This window comes from Antedon mediterranea, chromosome 1 (assembly GCF_964355755.1).
Source record: "Antedon mediterranea chromosome 1, ecAntMedi1.1, whole genome shotgun sequence".
Classification (NCBI taxonomy): Eukaryota; Metazoa; Echinodermata; class Crinoidea; order Comatulida; family Antedonidae; genus Antedon; species Antedon mediterranea.
The window spans coordinates 25,038,739-25,056,224 of record NC_092670.1 but is presented as its reverse complement, the minus strand read 5'-3'; the positions used below and the strand labels follow the sequence as shown (position 1 = coordinate 25,056,224).

The window sequence follows — 17,486 nt, the reverse complement described above, 5'->3', positions numbered from 1 at the left end:
TATTTGATAAAAGATCACAACATTGTGTGAATTACTGTTACCTTTTAAATTGTTCATCATATTTGGCGCCTTATTGTCTCAATATAAATTCTCTATTATAATTATTGTCTTATTATTACAGCTATATAATATACCCTTATGCTGGTAGTTTTTGTCTAAAATATGTGTATATTCTAAAGGTGAGAAGCATGAAAGAATAAAAACGGACGGTTGTCCATGCAATTATGTCAAAGACAAAAGGTGTGACATTCAGTGAAGGAGGAGTGATCTCTCAAATAAAACCCAACTGAAATTGTCTACTACGCCCTCGCCCTTTGTAATCATAATTGACAACTCATTGTTCTCCAGAGCAGCTTATTGTTACCACGAATCAATTCATCAAGGCCTACTCGCACCTACAAGGATATCTTTCATTCGCGTTTTGTGAATTCTACAAAATGGACATAATATTTTGAAACAAATAGTAAACCTGCAAAATGAAGACATGTGTATGTGTTCGTATTATGCGTAGTAGTCGTTTTACAGCTTTTCTATGTTTTTCCATCACTTTTGCTGGTATTTTATCAACAATTTTTAAATCAGCACCAAGCGACACAACTTCGTCAGTGTTCATTAGAAATAATGGTAAGTAAGCCCTATCTCAGCAGCACTTTTAATAAGGATATTAAGAAACTTACCGCAAATTTACCTTAGTTCCCTATAAAAAAAAAATAGGCGTATAGTCATATTATTACCTAATGCTGCTGAAGATAGTTACAGAACATGGAAATAAAGTTTGTGTTTATTTATTTATTGTAAAATGAGAACAGTTTTTATTATTATTACGACCAATGTGTATGTAAAAAAGAAATAAATGCCTAGTTTAGATATAGTATTATAACTCAATAATATTTGCGCTGAGTGCGTGACAAAATATTTATTTTACATTTAATATCAAACTTAACAACAACAACAGTTTTTATGTTAATCATTACAAATAATATTTATTGGTATATTGCTTAAACAACAACAATATAGACAGAAACATAAATGTTTCGAAAAACCAGAGAGTTGTACAACTCACTGAATATACCTTCTACATCACAGTGAGTGCGCTCACTAATGAAGTGAGCATCAACACATTTTTAGTTATAAGCTTATAATCTATATATAAATTTACGTAAGGGCAAAATTCGGTAAATCGCGCCTTACTTCTAGAAGTTTTACTCGATGGTATATAAAGTTGGTTTGTACTTTCGGTACTGATTTTAACCACCTGATGTAACCCTGTTTACTAATTAAATTAAGTTAGATAATTAGTTATTGACGATTAAAACGAATTTAGGTTCAACGATTTGCCCCAAATAGGGGTGTTTTCCGATCGTGGTATACACTGTCTAATGGATGTCCATCTTGAAAAATACCCGCCACAAATTTGCGAGGAGGCTTCGCATTTTCCTATCTCCTCCTACGATAATTGTTTTTAATAGCTGAAAACCGGTTGAACAGCTAGAGTACAGCATCATAATGTTGAAGACAGGCCGATTTTCTTAAAAAAATACTATTTTGATAGATTTAATATACGATTATACAAATGTATTGATTTGCGATGAATGGAACATCCCAATCTCTCAGTCTGCCAGAGTTTGGTTTAACACAAGTAGGTAAATTTATGATCCCTTGGTTTAACACATACGGTAGGTAAATATATGGGCCCTTTGAGAATAAACTTGCAATACTGTAAATACCTATTAACTATTTTTGGCCCTCATTTGAATCGAGCATTTCTTATTGTGAATGTTCGTACTGTTAGGTGTAGGCCTAATATAAAAATATATACAAATAAACTTTATTACTGAGATTGTGGATAGGCTCTACTGTTAGATATATAAACACATTATTATACAAATAAACTTTATACTGACAGTTCCTTCTCACAGTTTGTATTAATTAATAATTACCAAAAATATAAACTTTAATATTTTAATCGATTATGACAGTGACAGTTTTAACAAAGTATTACATCGCAAATGTTTTACTGTATTTAGAGGTATATTATTTATAGGCCTATAAAACATGAAAAAAATATTTCGTTACTGAGTGGATAAAGAATATATTTAAAAATTGTTCCTCTTTGTACCTATCCGCTTTCCCATCCCTCAACCCTAATGTTACATACAAAACACAAATTGGGTTTCTTTAAATGAGTCCAAATCAAAAAATTGGACTCATTTTGTGATAAGTTTCTCCTTCGGAAGTAATTCCCAGGGTGCTAATTTTAGTTGACTACATAAATCATCGTGTCTATTTATTCGTTTCTGTAAACGACAATGTATTATAGTCCCGCGGTACGTACATTTGAAATCGCCAGTTTTGTTACGCTGAAATTACTGTGTATTCGAGAACCATCTGTGGGCACGACCTAGATGGTACGCGAGCGAAGCGAGCGTACCATCTAGTTATAATGAAAATTAACATTATAATTTCACTATTTAAGATTGTCTTGAACGAAACACTTTTTTTCAGGACATGTATTGTAGGCTTTTAGTTTTGTTTTAGGCCTACCATTTGATTGCTGCTAAGATAATGCAGAATTTGTGAGTTTTTAGTATTCTCATTCCCGGTTATCCAAATAAACATTATTATTATTTTACCGTTTCTAAATGGTAGTGAATTTCATTGGCATTAGTATAAATTCAAACACAGCCATAATTGATCATTATTATTATAGGCTAATTGCTACGTCACATGGATCAGTGTTGCTATTGTTCAATTATCAAATATCATTTAAACACGATGAGGAGGCTGGAATTATGTTTGTAATGAAACTTAAACTATGTCGCCTGACATTTAGAAACCTGAAATTTATCATTTTATCAATCAATCAATCAATCAATCAGATTTATATAGCGCCAGTATCCATAATAATGTTCAAAGGCGCTTGACAAAGTTAAGCAGGAAATGCCTCTGTGTAAAAATGGGTTTTTAGTCGTGTTTTGAAAGTGTTGATGTTTTCAGATGTCTTTATGTCGATTGGCAGTTTATTCCACAAAATGGGTGCTGCACAGGAAAATGCACGATGGCCATATGTCTGAAGTTTCCATTTAGGAACATGAAGGAGAAGTTTATTAGATGAACGCAGTGTACGAGACGAAGTGTAAATTACAGGAAGATCAGCAATATACTGAGGTCCATTTAGAGCTTTGTATGTAATGAGAAGCAGTTTGAATTTAATACGGAATTGAACGGGCAGCCAATGCAAAATCCGAAGTACTGGTGTGATGTGTTCATGTTTTCTAGTACGAGTGATGATTCTGGCAGCAGTGTTCTGAGCACGCTGAAGAAGAGATAGTTGTGAATCCGGTAGTCCAAACAAGAGTGCGTTTCCATAGTCGAGTTTAGCAGAGAGTACAGCGTAGATTATGGTTTTACATGATTCCGGAGATAAATATTTCCTGATGTGGTTAGTTTTTCTGAGATAAAAGTAAATCGCTCGACAAGTATTAGAGATATGTTGTTTAAAGGTATGTCTTTCATCAAAAGTGACGCCAATATTCTTTGCTGATTTCACCAGTTGAACAGTAGAGTTGCCAACATTAATATGGTCGAATGGGAGAGATGATATGTCAAACTTAGAGCGAATAAGAATGACTTCTGTTTTCTGGTCGTTAAGTTTAAGTTTGTTAATGGTCATCCATTGCTTAATTTCATTTACACATTGTTCAACAGAACTGACAGCAGAGCTAGAATCCGATTTAACAAATGACAGGTACAGTTGATTATCATCGGAATATTGGTGAAAGCTTAAATTTTGGCGTCTAATGAGTTGTCCAAGGGGTAAAATATAGATGGTAAACAGCAGAGGGCCCAAAACAGACCCCTGTGGTACACCAAAATGCAGAGGTTTAGGGTCAGATGTTTTGCCATTGACGACTATTGATTGGAGCCTGTTGGTTAGGTATGAGCGGAACCAGGAAAGTGCGCTTCCTGTAATACCGAGAGTTGAAAGGCGTTTAAGAAGTATTGCATGGTGTATGGTGTCAAATGCAGCTGACAAGTCTAATAGGACAAGCAGAACACATTTTACAGAATCTATGGAATTCAAAATATCGTTGTGAATTTTGAGTAGTGCTGTCTCTGTACTGTGGAATTTTCGGTAAGCTGATTGGAGAGGTTCAAGCAAGGCATTCTCATTCAGATACTTATGTATCTGAGCTGCAACAGTCTTCTCAATTATCTTGGAGACAAAAGGAAGGTTGGATATAGGTCTGAAGTTTTTCAGAATTTCAGGATCCAGTGTTGGCTTCTTTAGTAGGGGTGTGACAATAGCAGATTTCATTGAGTCGACTACTTCACCCGATTCTATTGACAGATTCGTAATTTGTGAGATTATACGAGTTAACTTAACATTACATAGCTTTACGATAGATGTGGGTAGAGGATCTAGAAGAAGGAATAAGGTGAATTGTTGAACCACAGTAGCTCCGGGAATAAAATAAAATATATAAACCAACAACAATTAAATTGACTAATACTCAATTTCGTCAGAGCAATAAAGCAGAACATGCATCGTAAAATGAGCCCCTTAAAAAAAAAAATGGTGATACAGTACTTTTTCATTAATGTAAAAACGCTAACTGGATACTGTAGGCTTAATAATGAAAACATTTCTTCTGGTTTCGATTCGTATAATAATATAAGTAGTTCTTTGATAGTAAACCAATAAAACTTACGTTGGCAAGACAGTTTCGTCTAGCTGTCAGCTTGACTTCTTCAGTTGCTATGATGCGTTATGGCGCCGATTGGTCTCCTTTCCAGCCACTAGATGATTTTGTTGTGTAGCCTAGGGGACCAGTCGTCGTCAGAAGCTGATCGTAAATGTGAGATAGTTGGTGCGCGCCTTCGTCTCTATTCATCTTTGTATTTTTATTTTGCTTTCTTATGCTGATGCTTTCTTTAATTTTACGTTTAAGCCAAACTTGTTCTTTGTGTAGTACCTCTATCTTATCCCAGTTAGGTATGTGGTTGTGTGTGGTCATATGGTCCGTGATTGCTGATTTATGTAAAATGGAGGACGAAACTTTCCGTGATGCACGCGTCTGCATGTTCTGTGTGTTTTCCTCAACATCTTTCTTGTGCTCTTTAGTTCTGGTTTTGAGTGCCCTACCCGTTTCCCCAATATACACCATCTCACAGTTGGTGCACCCCACTTTGTAGACGACACCACAGGAATCCTCTTTGCATGCTTTATCTTTCGGTCGGACGATTAAGTTTTTAATTTTGTTAGATGGTTTAAAGTATGTTCGTATGTTATATTTTTTAAATGTTCTCTTGATTTTCTCTGACAGGCCTTGAATATATGGGATGGATATCGACCCTCTTATATCTTCTGTTTCGGGTTGTTTGTCCGTTTTTTGTTTATCTAGGTTACGTTGTACCTTTCTAATCGTCCATGTAGGGTAGTTGCATTGTTTAAGTAAAGTATGTATCATCTCAGTTTCGTTCTGTTTGTCTGGATTATTTGTGATTATCGTGTTACATCTCTTTATTTATGGAATGGCTGGAAAATGAGGCAATAACTACAGCTCACACCGACATAAAACCGAGGATGTGGAAAAGGTATGTAGATGACATTATAACAATAATTCCCAAGGATGCGACACAACCATTATTACAACACTTAAACAAAATCGATGATGACATTAATTTCACTTGCGAAGAAATGTCCTTAACAGACAACTCTATCCCATTCTTGGATACGCTAATTCTAGTTGATGGGGAAGGCAACATCAACACTAAAGTTTTTAGGAAAGCCACCCACACAAATCAATACTTGGACTTTAACTCACATCATCCTCTACAACACAAGTTATCCGTTATCCGCACACTTCTACACAGATGTAACACGATAATCACAAATAATCCAGACAAACAGAACGAAACTGAGATGATACATACTTTACTTAAACAATGCAACTACCCTACATGGACGATTAGAAAGGTACAACGTAACCTAGATAAACAAAAAACGGACAAACAACCCGAAACAGAAGATATAAGAGGGTCGATATCCATCCCATATATTCAAGGCCTGTCAGAGAAAATCAAGAGAACATTTAAAAAATATAACATACGAACATACTTTAAACCATCTAACAAAATTAAAAACTTAATCGTCCGACCGAAAGATAAAGCATGCAAAGAGGATTCCTGTGGTGTCGTCTACAAAGTGGGGTGCACCAACTGTGAGATGGTGTATATTGGGGAAACGGGTAGGGCACTCAAAACCAGAATTAAAGAGCACAAGAAAGATGTTGAGGAAAACACACAGAACATGCAGACGCGTGCATCACGGAAAGTTTCGTCCTCCATTTTACATAAATCAGCAATCACGGACCATATGACCACACACAACCACATACCTAACTGGGATAAGATAGAGGTACTACACAAAGAACAAGTTTGGCTTAAACGTAAAATTAAAGAAAGCATCAGCATAAGAAAGCAAAATAAAAATACAAAGATGAATAGAGACGAAGGCGCGCACCAACTATCTCACATTTACGATCAGCTTCTGACGACGACTGGTCCCCTAGGCTACACAACAAAATCATCTAGTGGCTGGAAAGGAGACCAATCGGCGCCATAACGCATCATAGCAACTGAAGAAGTCAAGCTGACAGCTAGACGAAACTGTCTTGCCAACGTAAGTTTTATTGGTTTACTATCAAAGAACTACTTATATTATTATACTGTAGGCTTAACTATTTCTAATTTTAAAAAAGTGTATTTTCCTGTGTCAAATTGATTGTTCTTTAGATTTATATACCTTTTCCTACTTCCCATTTATAATAATAATAATAATAATAATAATTTCAGTGAGTCTATCATAACATTTAAAAAAAACCTGTAGCACAACTTAAAGGGTTTATTTTATGAGGCACATTTTTCTAGGGTTATCATGTTGTTGCCAATGATTATATTTTTTTTAATAAACATTGACATTGTGAGATTTACAGTACTCTTTAGTAGGGAAAAGTATTTAAAGAAAAAATAATCGAATTAAGGCCCTCACTATTACTACTGTTTAACAAAAACATTATTCATAAAACAATATTAATTTGTATGTTTCTAAATACGGTTTTTAAATTTTTCCTATATATGGCTAGACTTGGATTACCTACCGTAGGCCTACTTTAGAAATCAATACTGTAATGTATTATATATGACGGTGCTAGTCACACTTTTTGTTCCGGTCCTAAATGCTTTTGTTTATAGTATGCTAACGTAACGCTGCAATGTTATTTCAAGCGATGTCATTATTATCGCAACGTCAGGCGATTTTTAGACCAGATTGAATCATTTGGGGTTTGTAAATCCGTATTCAAAATCAGTTCCTTTTCCGTTTCTGGTTTAAAAAAAATACCATTCTTTCAAAATACGGTTTTTAAATCCGAATTCTCTTGCTGAGTAGAATTTAAGAAAAAGAAAGAAAAAAAAAAAGTATACACATATAGTAGTACATTATTATAACGTATTATTATTTTCTTTATTGTGCTTTTTAGCAAAAGTACGTGAAGTTACAACCGACGATTCATCTTTAGTTACGATGGTAAGTAGCCTACTAAACTGTTTTAAAAATAATACCGACACAACATAAATATCCGATTAATAGCACATTAGTGGGTGGGTGTTTTGGGCTGTGGTGTACATCTATAAGGAGATGGATATGAGGTCATGACAATTAAAACAGATATACAACATCACAGCTATTAGACTTAATATGGCGACATAGACAGACTAATGATTATTTGTTTGTTTGAGTATGATCCCCGGGTCTGTGGTCGTCCTGTCTTTGAAACTGATGAAAGAGAGAAATGAGTGCATTTGTTTTGCTTGTTAGAGGATATGATATGTTACTGTATGCAGTGTTACAAAAGTACATCTGTAAACATTCATTTATTATTTTTTTTATTATCATATTTTAGAAGAAAAGTGGGCCTACTGGTATGTTCATGGAACGTCAAAGGCGAATTCAGTCACAGCGAGTAAGTCATTTGAAAGAAGCATGCGACACGAGGCACCCCGAACTAAAGAATGCACCGGTGTCAACAACCACAGAAAAACACATGTTTGTAAATCACAACATTAGAGGAATATACTGCTTTATACCTAAAGTTGCTTGTAGCAATTGGAAACGCGTTATGATGGTATTAAACGGTTATCCGAAAGAAATTGAAGACATAACTGGACCAGAGGCACATGAACTAAACGGATTGCCTTTACTATCGTCGTTATCTAACGCAAAGAAGGCCCACGTTCTTGCAAACTACACCAAATTTATGATTGTACGAGAACCATTTCTTCGAATTCTATCAGCTTTTAAGAATAAATTTGAGATGAACTTTGATCGGCGGACGAATACAATCTTTCAACGATTTGCAAAGAAAATTATGAGAAAATATCGACAAAAAGCATCCCGATCTGACCTTTCAACTGGTCGAGGATTAAAATTTAATGAGTTTGTGTCTTACCTTACAGACCCAGCACAAATAACAAAATTTGAAGCCCACTGGCAGGAGATGTACAAATTATGTTCACCTTGTAAAGTTAATTACGACTATATTGTTAAACTAGAAACGATTAAAGATGATTCGGATTTTATTTTGAAGTCTTTTAAAGTATCTCATCTAGCTAAGTTTCCACCAGCAGATGTCCAGAAAGGAAAACCGACAAATAGTAGTGGCAAGTATGACACATCCTACAGAAAATTATCTCCTGAGCTGATAAACAAACTTTGGGACGTTTACAAAACTGATTTTGATTTATTCAATTATTCGAAACCCGAATATTTATTTTAACAGAAAACTTTTTGCACACTATTAGCTTTAAAGTGTTCAAAATGTTATATTTTTATGCATTTAAACTACAGTAGTATATAGAAACTAGAAAGTAGTTTGGCGTAAACAGATAGACAATTTGTAAACAATAAGGATAATTAAATCACAGTCATTTTAATTGTTTCTAATCAACTTGTTCTTTCTTGGAGTGCCATTGAATCAGTTTGTTACATCATGGAGGTATTAACCATGGTTACATGATTTTTTATCATTTTAACATTTCTTTACAGAAAATCTTAAGATCATTTGGTTTGAAACACAGCTTAATATTAGCATTTCTCTTGATAGATAAATTTAATAATAATGTTTTTTAAATTCTTCTTTTTTAACAGGAAAGTGTGAACATTTGAATTAGGCCTGTAGAGAGCCAGAAAAACACACATCAATTTTTACATTTTTTGTTAAATCTTGCCCAAAGATACAATCAATTTAAAGGTATATGGCACAGACAGATCGAACCAATGCTTCTATCCAATCCAAAAACCATTACTCAGCATCATTCTTTTTAGCATGTGCAATAACCAAGTTAGATTGTTGATGTGTTTACACATAATCTGAAAAGTCTTCCATGACAGAATTAGATCTGGTAATAGACCTATGACGTGTTGGTGAAATGTCTCCCACACTCTCTTTCAATGTTTTGTCACGTGTTCGTTGAATTTGTCGAAGACGTTCCAACCAGTTTGACGTGTATGTTTTGCTAACAGAACCATGGATTTGACTCTGGTGTATCAAGGATGCAAGCTGTTAAAAACAAGATTTAATTAAATGACCTGTCCTATAACTGGCTATGACTACTTTAAATATTTATAATTAAATTGAATACTGAAGGTAGTAGACACATGATACACATCTTAACAATAGATAGCCTAAAACATATGGTTAAAATAAGTACCCCAGAATTAAGTGCATAAATTAGTAAATAATTTAATCTATAGTTACACAGTTCATATAAACTATCTATTGGAGATAAAGTAGCCTTTAGTATTTTACTGGACTGTTTTCTCCTGGACACAATTATAAGCCAAAAACACAAACAAAAAAATGAGTTTACTAAAAGTAGTTTAGTCTTAACTTACATTAGCGTGTAGTGCCATTTGTCGTACCAATAACGGCAAGCGACGATCCGATATCATCTTTGGCCCTCTACAACCAAGCATTTCTTTTAATTCTAAAATTTGAAAACAAATGACATAAACACAACAACTTATACTGCTTGTCACTCAATGGTTCAAACACAATTGTTCAGCAAGATTGCTATCAGACAGGTTCTATTGGTCAATCAATATATTGGTCCGTTTAAATCACATTTTAAAGCAATTTGGTATTGAAATACAGATAATAATATTTTTTTTATAGAAAAGATAGATTTACCTTGCTTAGCTTGGACTGTGATCAGGTTAGTCTCATTGTCCAGAGGTTTAATAATAATTTCAACAAAATTAAACTGGCCCTGTGAAAAAGTGAAAATAAATTAAATTTATTACTAAAACTATTAAATGCTTCCATCTATTATGAAAGAGTGAGTATTTCTATAAAAATCTGTAATCTTGCCTAGCAAAACCAGAAGCAGATACACAGCAGGGACATCATGTCTTTTGCTCCCCTCCTTATTGTGAATATAAGGCGCCCTCACAATCTGTGTTTTCTCTTCCCCTACAAACTTTCACAAAAATCTTAGTTCTATTGAAGCCTACTGAGATGGCCTAAAAATTGTAAAATTTTGTGCCGATTTTAATCTACTGTGCTATCTGTTGGGGCATTGTTATGTTTAAAGTTTAAAAGTGCAAGACCTAAAATCTAACAGCAAAGAGTGAATTTCTTGCCTGGATCTACTAGATGCTATTTACCTTTATTGTTCCAAGCTTGAAGTCCTCTTCACTGTGGTTATATACAACGGTAACATAGTCATTTCCAATGTGCAGTTTTTTACCATTGCAATTTGGATCTGAATCTTTGTTTGGCATTAAAGTTGCTACATGAAATATAACTGAAAATAGGAAGTTAATACACACATTATAATAATGCATTATCACAAAAATCTAAAAAATGGAATGAAAATATCATTATTATTATAATGTTATTTAAATGTTTAAAAATAAAAGGAATCGTTCCAACATATTTAACAATATTATTCAATTTACTGTAGATAACCATAATAAATGCACTCGCTCTCAAATTAATAATGATTTATCTATTCTGTTATGGAATAAATCTCAAGGTAAAAGAACTTTCGTCTATAGATCAACAAAACTATGGAATTCTATATTAAATAACATACAATCAGAACTTCCTAATATGTCTCTTGCAACTTTTAAATCTTCACTCTAGGAAACATATATGTATTAACCTTTTTACCTTTACAATTGTAAATAGTCATATTTCTTTTTTTTTGTTTTACTTTTTAATTTGAATATTTGATTTTGTTATATGTTGTGTTTACTGAACTACTCCGGAAATCCGTACACTTGTATTGAAAGTCTATTTCAGTTTAAAGAAAGAACAAATAAATAATAAATAAATACTTCCAAGTGTATTGTTTCCATAATAATAATAATACAGTTATATTTCACAAAACGGAATTGAAAAAAAAAATTGTCTGAAGTTTTACTTGCCTTGCATAACGTCATCTTGCCAACTATATGCAAACTTTCCGTCAGAGCCGCTATGATCTAAACCACCCGTGTACACCTCATTTGGATTTACATCCGTCAATGAAATTAGAGTTCCAAGTCGTCGAAGAAAGTCAACGTACCTAGGTGACCCATAGACATTGGATAGTATTGCAGTTTCATTGTCAACCTGTGGTTAATAATGACAATTTATTTTAAAGTAACAATGTAAACAAACTTTAATTTAATTAAATATTCCTATATAACACTGTCATACAAATAGTGAGTGCAGATCCATATTTTAAACCTCCATATAAATCAACTTTATACTAATATTGTATACCTAGACTTGCTCTAAGTTTCTGCTTTGTTTATTTTTACACAGATAGTGTTCTATTACACGTGTCACCAGAGGGCGCTTTGAGTTTTGTCCAGTTCAAGTATGGGTATATGCCATGTTTTCTTTCTTTTTTTGAATATTAGGCCAAATTGTCATCTAGAACAACCAGAGCTTACTTAATAATGTAAAATAATAGGTGTATGTACCTGATTATGACCAACATATACCACACCTATTTTATGAGCGTCATAAGGTGGTATACGATCCAAAACCTTAATCGCTCTTTGAACAACCTATAAAAAAAGGAACGCAAAGTTTCAGTATTTATAATTATATAAATATAGTCATTTTGAATAATACAGTAACACTCTAAACAAGAAATATTTCTTACAAAAAAAATGTATTGCCTGTTGACGTAACAGTTTAAAGATATAATTATTGTTCCCCTGAAAATATTTTTTTTTCAAATTTGTTTTTGAATGCGTCATTTTATTGTCATATAATAGTTATACACGTTCAAAAAAATATTTACCTGAAAAAATGTAGTTTAAAGCAAAAAAAGAGCATTGCCTAGGCAATTTATTATACATCGGCCATTGGCCCGAATACATCAATATAAATATAAACAATAAAATAAACTTAACCTTATTTGTGCGTAATTAAATAATGCTTTATCTCTTTATATGCAAAGTAAATGGTTCAAGGTTTGAATAAATATTTTCTTTTTTACTAAGTAAAAAGATGGAAGTAATTGTTTTCTTAAATTGTTATATAAAGCCGATTTTCCACTAGGCGAATTTGTTCGCGCGAATCAAACGTTTCGAAGAGAAAAAAATCGCCTACTCTCTTTCCGCTACATGAGCGAATAGCTGCGACGTTCATGTTCCTCGCGTGGTTGCTGAGCATTTCGATTCGCATGAGTGCTCATGAAAGCGTCATAGCTCATTTCCTGAGCTCTGATTGGTTGCGCAATATTTCGCTTCGCAAAAAGTAGAAACAATTCGAACTAGTAAATTTCGCTGAAGCGAAAAATCAAAGGAAATAGAATTCGTCGAAGAAGGCAGTATGACAGACAGAAACGCGAATACGCATGTGCATAGCATGACGCTTTCGATTCGCGCGAAAAATTCGCCTAGTGGAAAATCGGCTTTAAGAACATTGTAATAAAAAATGAAACTCGCTTTCAACTAAATTATTGTTATAAACTTTACAAATTCTTTCATCTTTTGGGTGTTCTTGTCCACCGTCCTTTTTCAATTTCGAGGTCAAGAACACCTAATCTAAAATTAGTTACAATTTCTTTTATTTTAAATTCTTTAATATGGTTATGAAAACTGTCTAAAGCAATGTCTTGTTTCAATCTTGTTAAAAAAATACTGAATCTGTAAAAGATGATGTGCTTATTAAATAATTTAAATAAAAATGATGTTGAATAATATTAAATTTAGACCACTTTATGCTAAGGTCAAGTTTGAGGGTCACTTCAACAAGCAATAAAGGGTATAAAGGGACATTAAGTGTGAACAAATTGTATTACAAAACAAAAACTTTACTATGGACTGTTTTGATCAAAATTCAATGATTATCTGACGACAAATTACCGTATTATAGTATCGGCTGAGATTGACAGTCAAATTGGAGTCATTGAAAATACCAGCCTATATAGCTATAATAGCGGCCTAGGTTGACAACAGGAATAGAGTCATTATTCATTGAACAAGATATTACAGATTACCGTCATGCACATGCATCTCAATAATACTGTATTATCAGCAAATGTTTTCCTAGACTCTTTTCTCCCAGACGTGCTTTGGGGTTTGTAATTTGAGCATAACCCGTCCTAGTTTACAAAATACCAAAAATGTCAGCTTCTGAATGAGTAGTCCTCTGGGGATATAGCTGGCTAAAGCTGCGATGCGAAAACCATGTTAAAATTAAGACACAGCCACGCACAAATAATGTGATCAGTTGATCTTTGGGCTGATTACATACCTGACCAGCATGTAATGTCAAAGGTCGGCCTTGCTGATCTCCAAAGAACGCTGATTGATAGAGTTGCAAAAAAACAAAGCTATTATCAAAAGAAACAAAACAATTGTGTTATAATTCATTAAACATTTAACATGCACTTTTGAAATTGTTATAAATACTTTAATAATAAAACAGAATCATTTTTTGCAAAACTAAAAAATCATTAATTTTACCTAGGGTTTAAACCTTGTTTGTCGGACTCTCTACCTACAAAGGAACCAGTACGCTTAGATCGATCTGCCTCTTGATTGAAACCCAAACCAGTCTCCTGTGGATTACCAGATGAGATTGTGTGTCCTCGAGGCCTTCTCATTGGTGCAAAGTTGTCATCCAGGGACTGCTGGTGCTGGTAAATGCCTCTTTGCAAGGATGTTTCTCTCACTACAGGTCTGGTAAAACGACCACAATCTTTCACAGTCTGTGATAGCAGCTTAGCTGTCGGTGACTGACTCATATTTACTTGCACTGTCTGATCACTATGTGTAGGGATTTGTTGCGACTTGGAAACGCCATCTTCCGTAACATCACCAATTTGGCCATCATCTTTGTTTACATCCACCAAATCAGTCTTACTGTCGCTTAATTTTGGCATGGATTCTTTCGAAAAATGCGAGTCTTTTTCTATTGTTTCACCACCATTATCATCATCTTTTTCAAACAACTCTTCCAACATGCATGTGTTACTGTAAGAGTGTGGTTGTTTGTATTCGACATCAAGTGACCCAAGCTGAGCCTCATCTTCCATATATGCGTTGACCTCATCAAGGTCATTGTCTATTTCACTCAGAATGGCTGGTGAGGAATCAGATTTGTGTAAAGGATAGAAATCGTGTATATTGTATTTACTGATGTTTTGGATGTCTGATTGCACAAGATTTAAAAACAATTCCATCTTGGTAAACTGTAAAAATAATAATTACAAGAAATATCCATTTTTATTATTTATCAATATTTTAAAGATGTTACCTTCAATTTATTTATTTTTTATACTTTTTTAAACGTAACTTAACATATTTTTAGATGCATATAGATCAGGATTGAACCCTGGAAATTATTATTGGAAGGCAAGCATGTTAACCGCCAAGCTACAGCTACAACAACAATATTACCTTTGGTTTTTTATTTAGTTGATCATCAAGCTTGGACATGACTGGTTCAATTGGCGACACGCCAAGTTCTGGTTTCTCAAAATCCATTTCTTGACCTTTGTCCTCAAATGACACTGAATATATTACAATAACAATAGTTTATTAACAAAGAAATTTAAATTAATTATTATTTTCTCAGAACAAAAAAGTTTAATTTATTTGGATTTTACTGACACCAGACATCACTTTTTAGGAATTATTATCAAATTATTTTTCGTTTTGCTATTAAATTATCGCAAATTAATATTCAAGCTCATTAGTAAATTGAATATAAATGGCTATAAATTTAAAAGAAATATGTATAATGTATATATTAAAGTTAGTATACAAAGATGAAACAATAAATAATATATCATAATTATTAATATTATACAATAATAATAATTGATTATTTAAATATTCAGCTGTCATGTTATGTTAATATTAGGGAGCTTTCAATTTGTGAAGACCAACCTAGGTCCAGGTGATGATTCATCGATTGATGAGTCATCACCTGGACCAGAAACCATAAAAACAGTGTCTAGGTGGGGATCGAAGACACACATCCCAATTTCTCTGCATGCGCAGAATGAATTTAACATGCTATAAGTAGTGTTTATGTTGTAAGTGAAATTAACATTTCAACTTATCAGTAATTTGAAGGAATGTATTCTGGAAATTATCAATTGAAAACATCAATTTAATTACATTTATTTAAAAGGTACAGACTATATTTCAGAAATATAATTTAAATGCTAACCATCCAAGAATTCATGTTGCAATTGTGGAGGATCGATTGTCACAGAAGGAGCAAGAATTTTAACAATTGGTTGATTGTCATCTGAAGGTTGATCTGTTTCAGAAATACTGGGTATTGGTACATTCTTATCTAGTTAACAGAAATAAATATAAATATAAACAACACAACACCATGCATTACTTACATAATGTAGTATCCCAAAAGCAGACAACACTTACTGGATTGGTTTGGGGATAGATTTTTTTATTTTAGTTAAATTATGGTTGTGTTTAATAGTAGGAATTTGTGTGTTATGTATGTTACTTAAAGATATATTGTCAACAGCGAAGAAATAATTATTTAAATTGTTGATTATGCCAATTATACTAAAAATTGGATAACAACAATTATTTACCTGAAAAAACTGTACTTTATTTAAAACAAAAAGTAGTTAAATTGACTGGAAGGAAGTCAATGGGTTTCGGCTGAATTTAATTATTTATTTTGTCTTTTTATCGGTGTAAAAATGATTTATTTAGTTTTTTTTTCTATAGAAGTGATAAACTTTATTTAAACTGCAAAATGGCCTATTCAAAGTCATTTTCCATATTTTTGCAATAAGGTTGGTGAAATTCAGTCCAAAATACGCAGAATTTTTTCCAAAATACGTAAAGTTGAGGGCGCTATACTAATCCAATATACGCGAGTCTTTCCAAAATACGTTGACTTGAGGGCGCTATTCATTTTTCAAAATATGCGAATTGTCCAAAATACGTCAAGTTGAGGGCGCTAGTCATTTTCCAAAATACGTGATTTGTCCAAAATACGTCAATTTGGAACCGCTTGTAATTTTCCAAAATACGTCAACTTGAGAGCGCAATTCATTTTCCAAAATACGCGATTTAAATAATTACTTTACTTCTTCTAACCAATTATTGATACTATTGTAATTACAATACCATATGCTTTTTGTTAGACTTCAGATTAGGTAACTTATATTAGACCATAAGTACTGTACATTAAATTGAAAGCGATGTTGGTCTGTCGAGCTCGGGAAAAATATCGATTTTGTAGATCACCAAATATTTAACACATACCTATGACTATACTTACATACTATATACGTACATGCTGCTTTTGTAGCCGGTTTATGCCTCATTTAAACTAGCTACGTCTGGCAATGCAATCGTACATCGTTCAGACATTATTAATGTATATTATAGGCACTGTCTATTGACTGATGTTGGCACATATTTGTTTTTATTCAGTAATAAATGATTACATTGAAAAATAATAATTGGCTACTCTATGACATTTTATTTACAAAAAATTCTGCCTTCCAATACTTTCATTTATAACTAAAATGTACTTGTTTGTTTTACTCTAAGAAACTTTTTTTTAATACATTAAACTGTAATTTTACCTTACACTTTCAATATGATACATTTGGAAAGGCTCTCATATTTTGGAAAAAAGTTTGCCGCCCTCAAGTTGACGTATTTTGGAAAATTACTAGCGGTCCCAAATTGCAAATTGACGTATTTTGGACAAATCGCATATTTTGGAAATGAATAGCGCCCTCAATTTGACGTATTTTGGAAAATGAATAGCGCCCTCAAGTTGACGTATTTTGGAAAGACTCGCGTCTTTAAAGATTTTTAAAAAACTACTTAGCATGCAAAAGCAACAATAAATGTTAAATGCAATAGCAAAAAATAATAACATTATTATGACAATATCATAATATTGGGTTGATTA

At 33.1% G+C, this 17,486-nt stretch overlaps 2 protein-coding genes across 5 annotated transcripts in view; one reads left to right on the top strand and one right to left on the bottom strand.

The window, feature by feature from the left end:
• Positions 1–6,642: 6,642 nt before the first annotated feature.
• Positions 6,643–8,983, top strand: LOC140063553 (carbohydrate sulfotransferase 11-like). The gene is made up of 3 exons (XM_072109928.1): positions 6,643–6,685; positions 7,545–7,591; positions 7,968–8,983. Exons 2-3 carry the CDS (start codon positions 7,589–7,591, stop codon positions 8,838–8,840), a joined length of 876 nt encoding a protein of 291 aa, XP_071966029.1. The 5' UTR covers positions 6,643–6,685; positions 7,545–7,588; the 3' UTR covers positions 8,841–8,983.
• LOC140063530 (tuberin-like) overlaps positions 8,978–17,486 on the bottom strand; it is a 27,691-nt gene continuing 19,182 nt past the window's right edge. For 3 of the 4 annotated variants that reach the window (XM_072109898.1, XM_072109897.1, XM_072109899.1), the window contains exons 27-36: positions 15,750–15,878; positions 14,972–15,084; positions 14,036–14,763; positions 13,824–13,902; positions 12,038–12,124; positions 11,495–11,681; positions 10,730–10,869; positions 10,254–10,332; positions 9,959–10,050; positions 8,978–9,623 (exon numbers count right to left, since the gene is read on the bottom strand). In XM_072109898.1, the coding sequence (XP_071965999.1) occupies positions 9,423–9,623; positions 9,959–10,050; positions 10,254–10,332; positions 10,730–10,869; positions 11,495–11,681; positions 12,038–12,124; positions 13,824–13,902; positions 14,036–14,763; positions 14,972–15,084; positions 15,750–15,878 (1,835 nt within the window). In that variant the 3' untranslated portion in view covers positions 8,978–9,422. The remainder of the gene's footprint in view (positions 9,624–9,958; positions 10,051–10,253; positions 10,333–10,729; positions 10,870–11,494; positions 11,682–12,037; positions 12,125–13,823; positions 13,903–14,035; positions 14,764–14,971; positions 15,085–15,749; positions 15,879–17,486) is intronic. The other variant, XM_072109900.1, reaches the window with a different exon arrangement.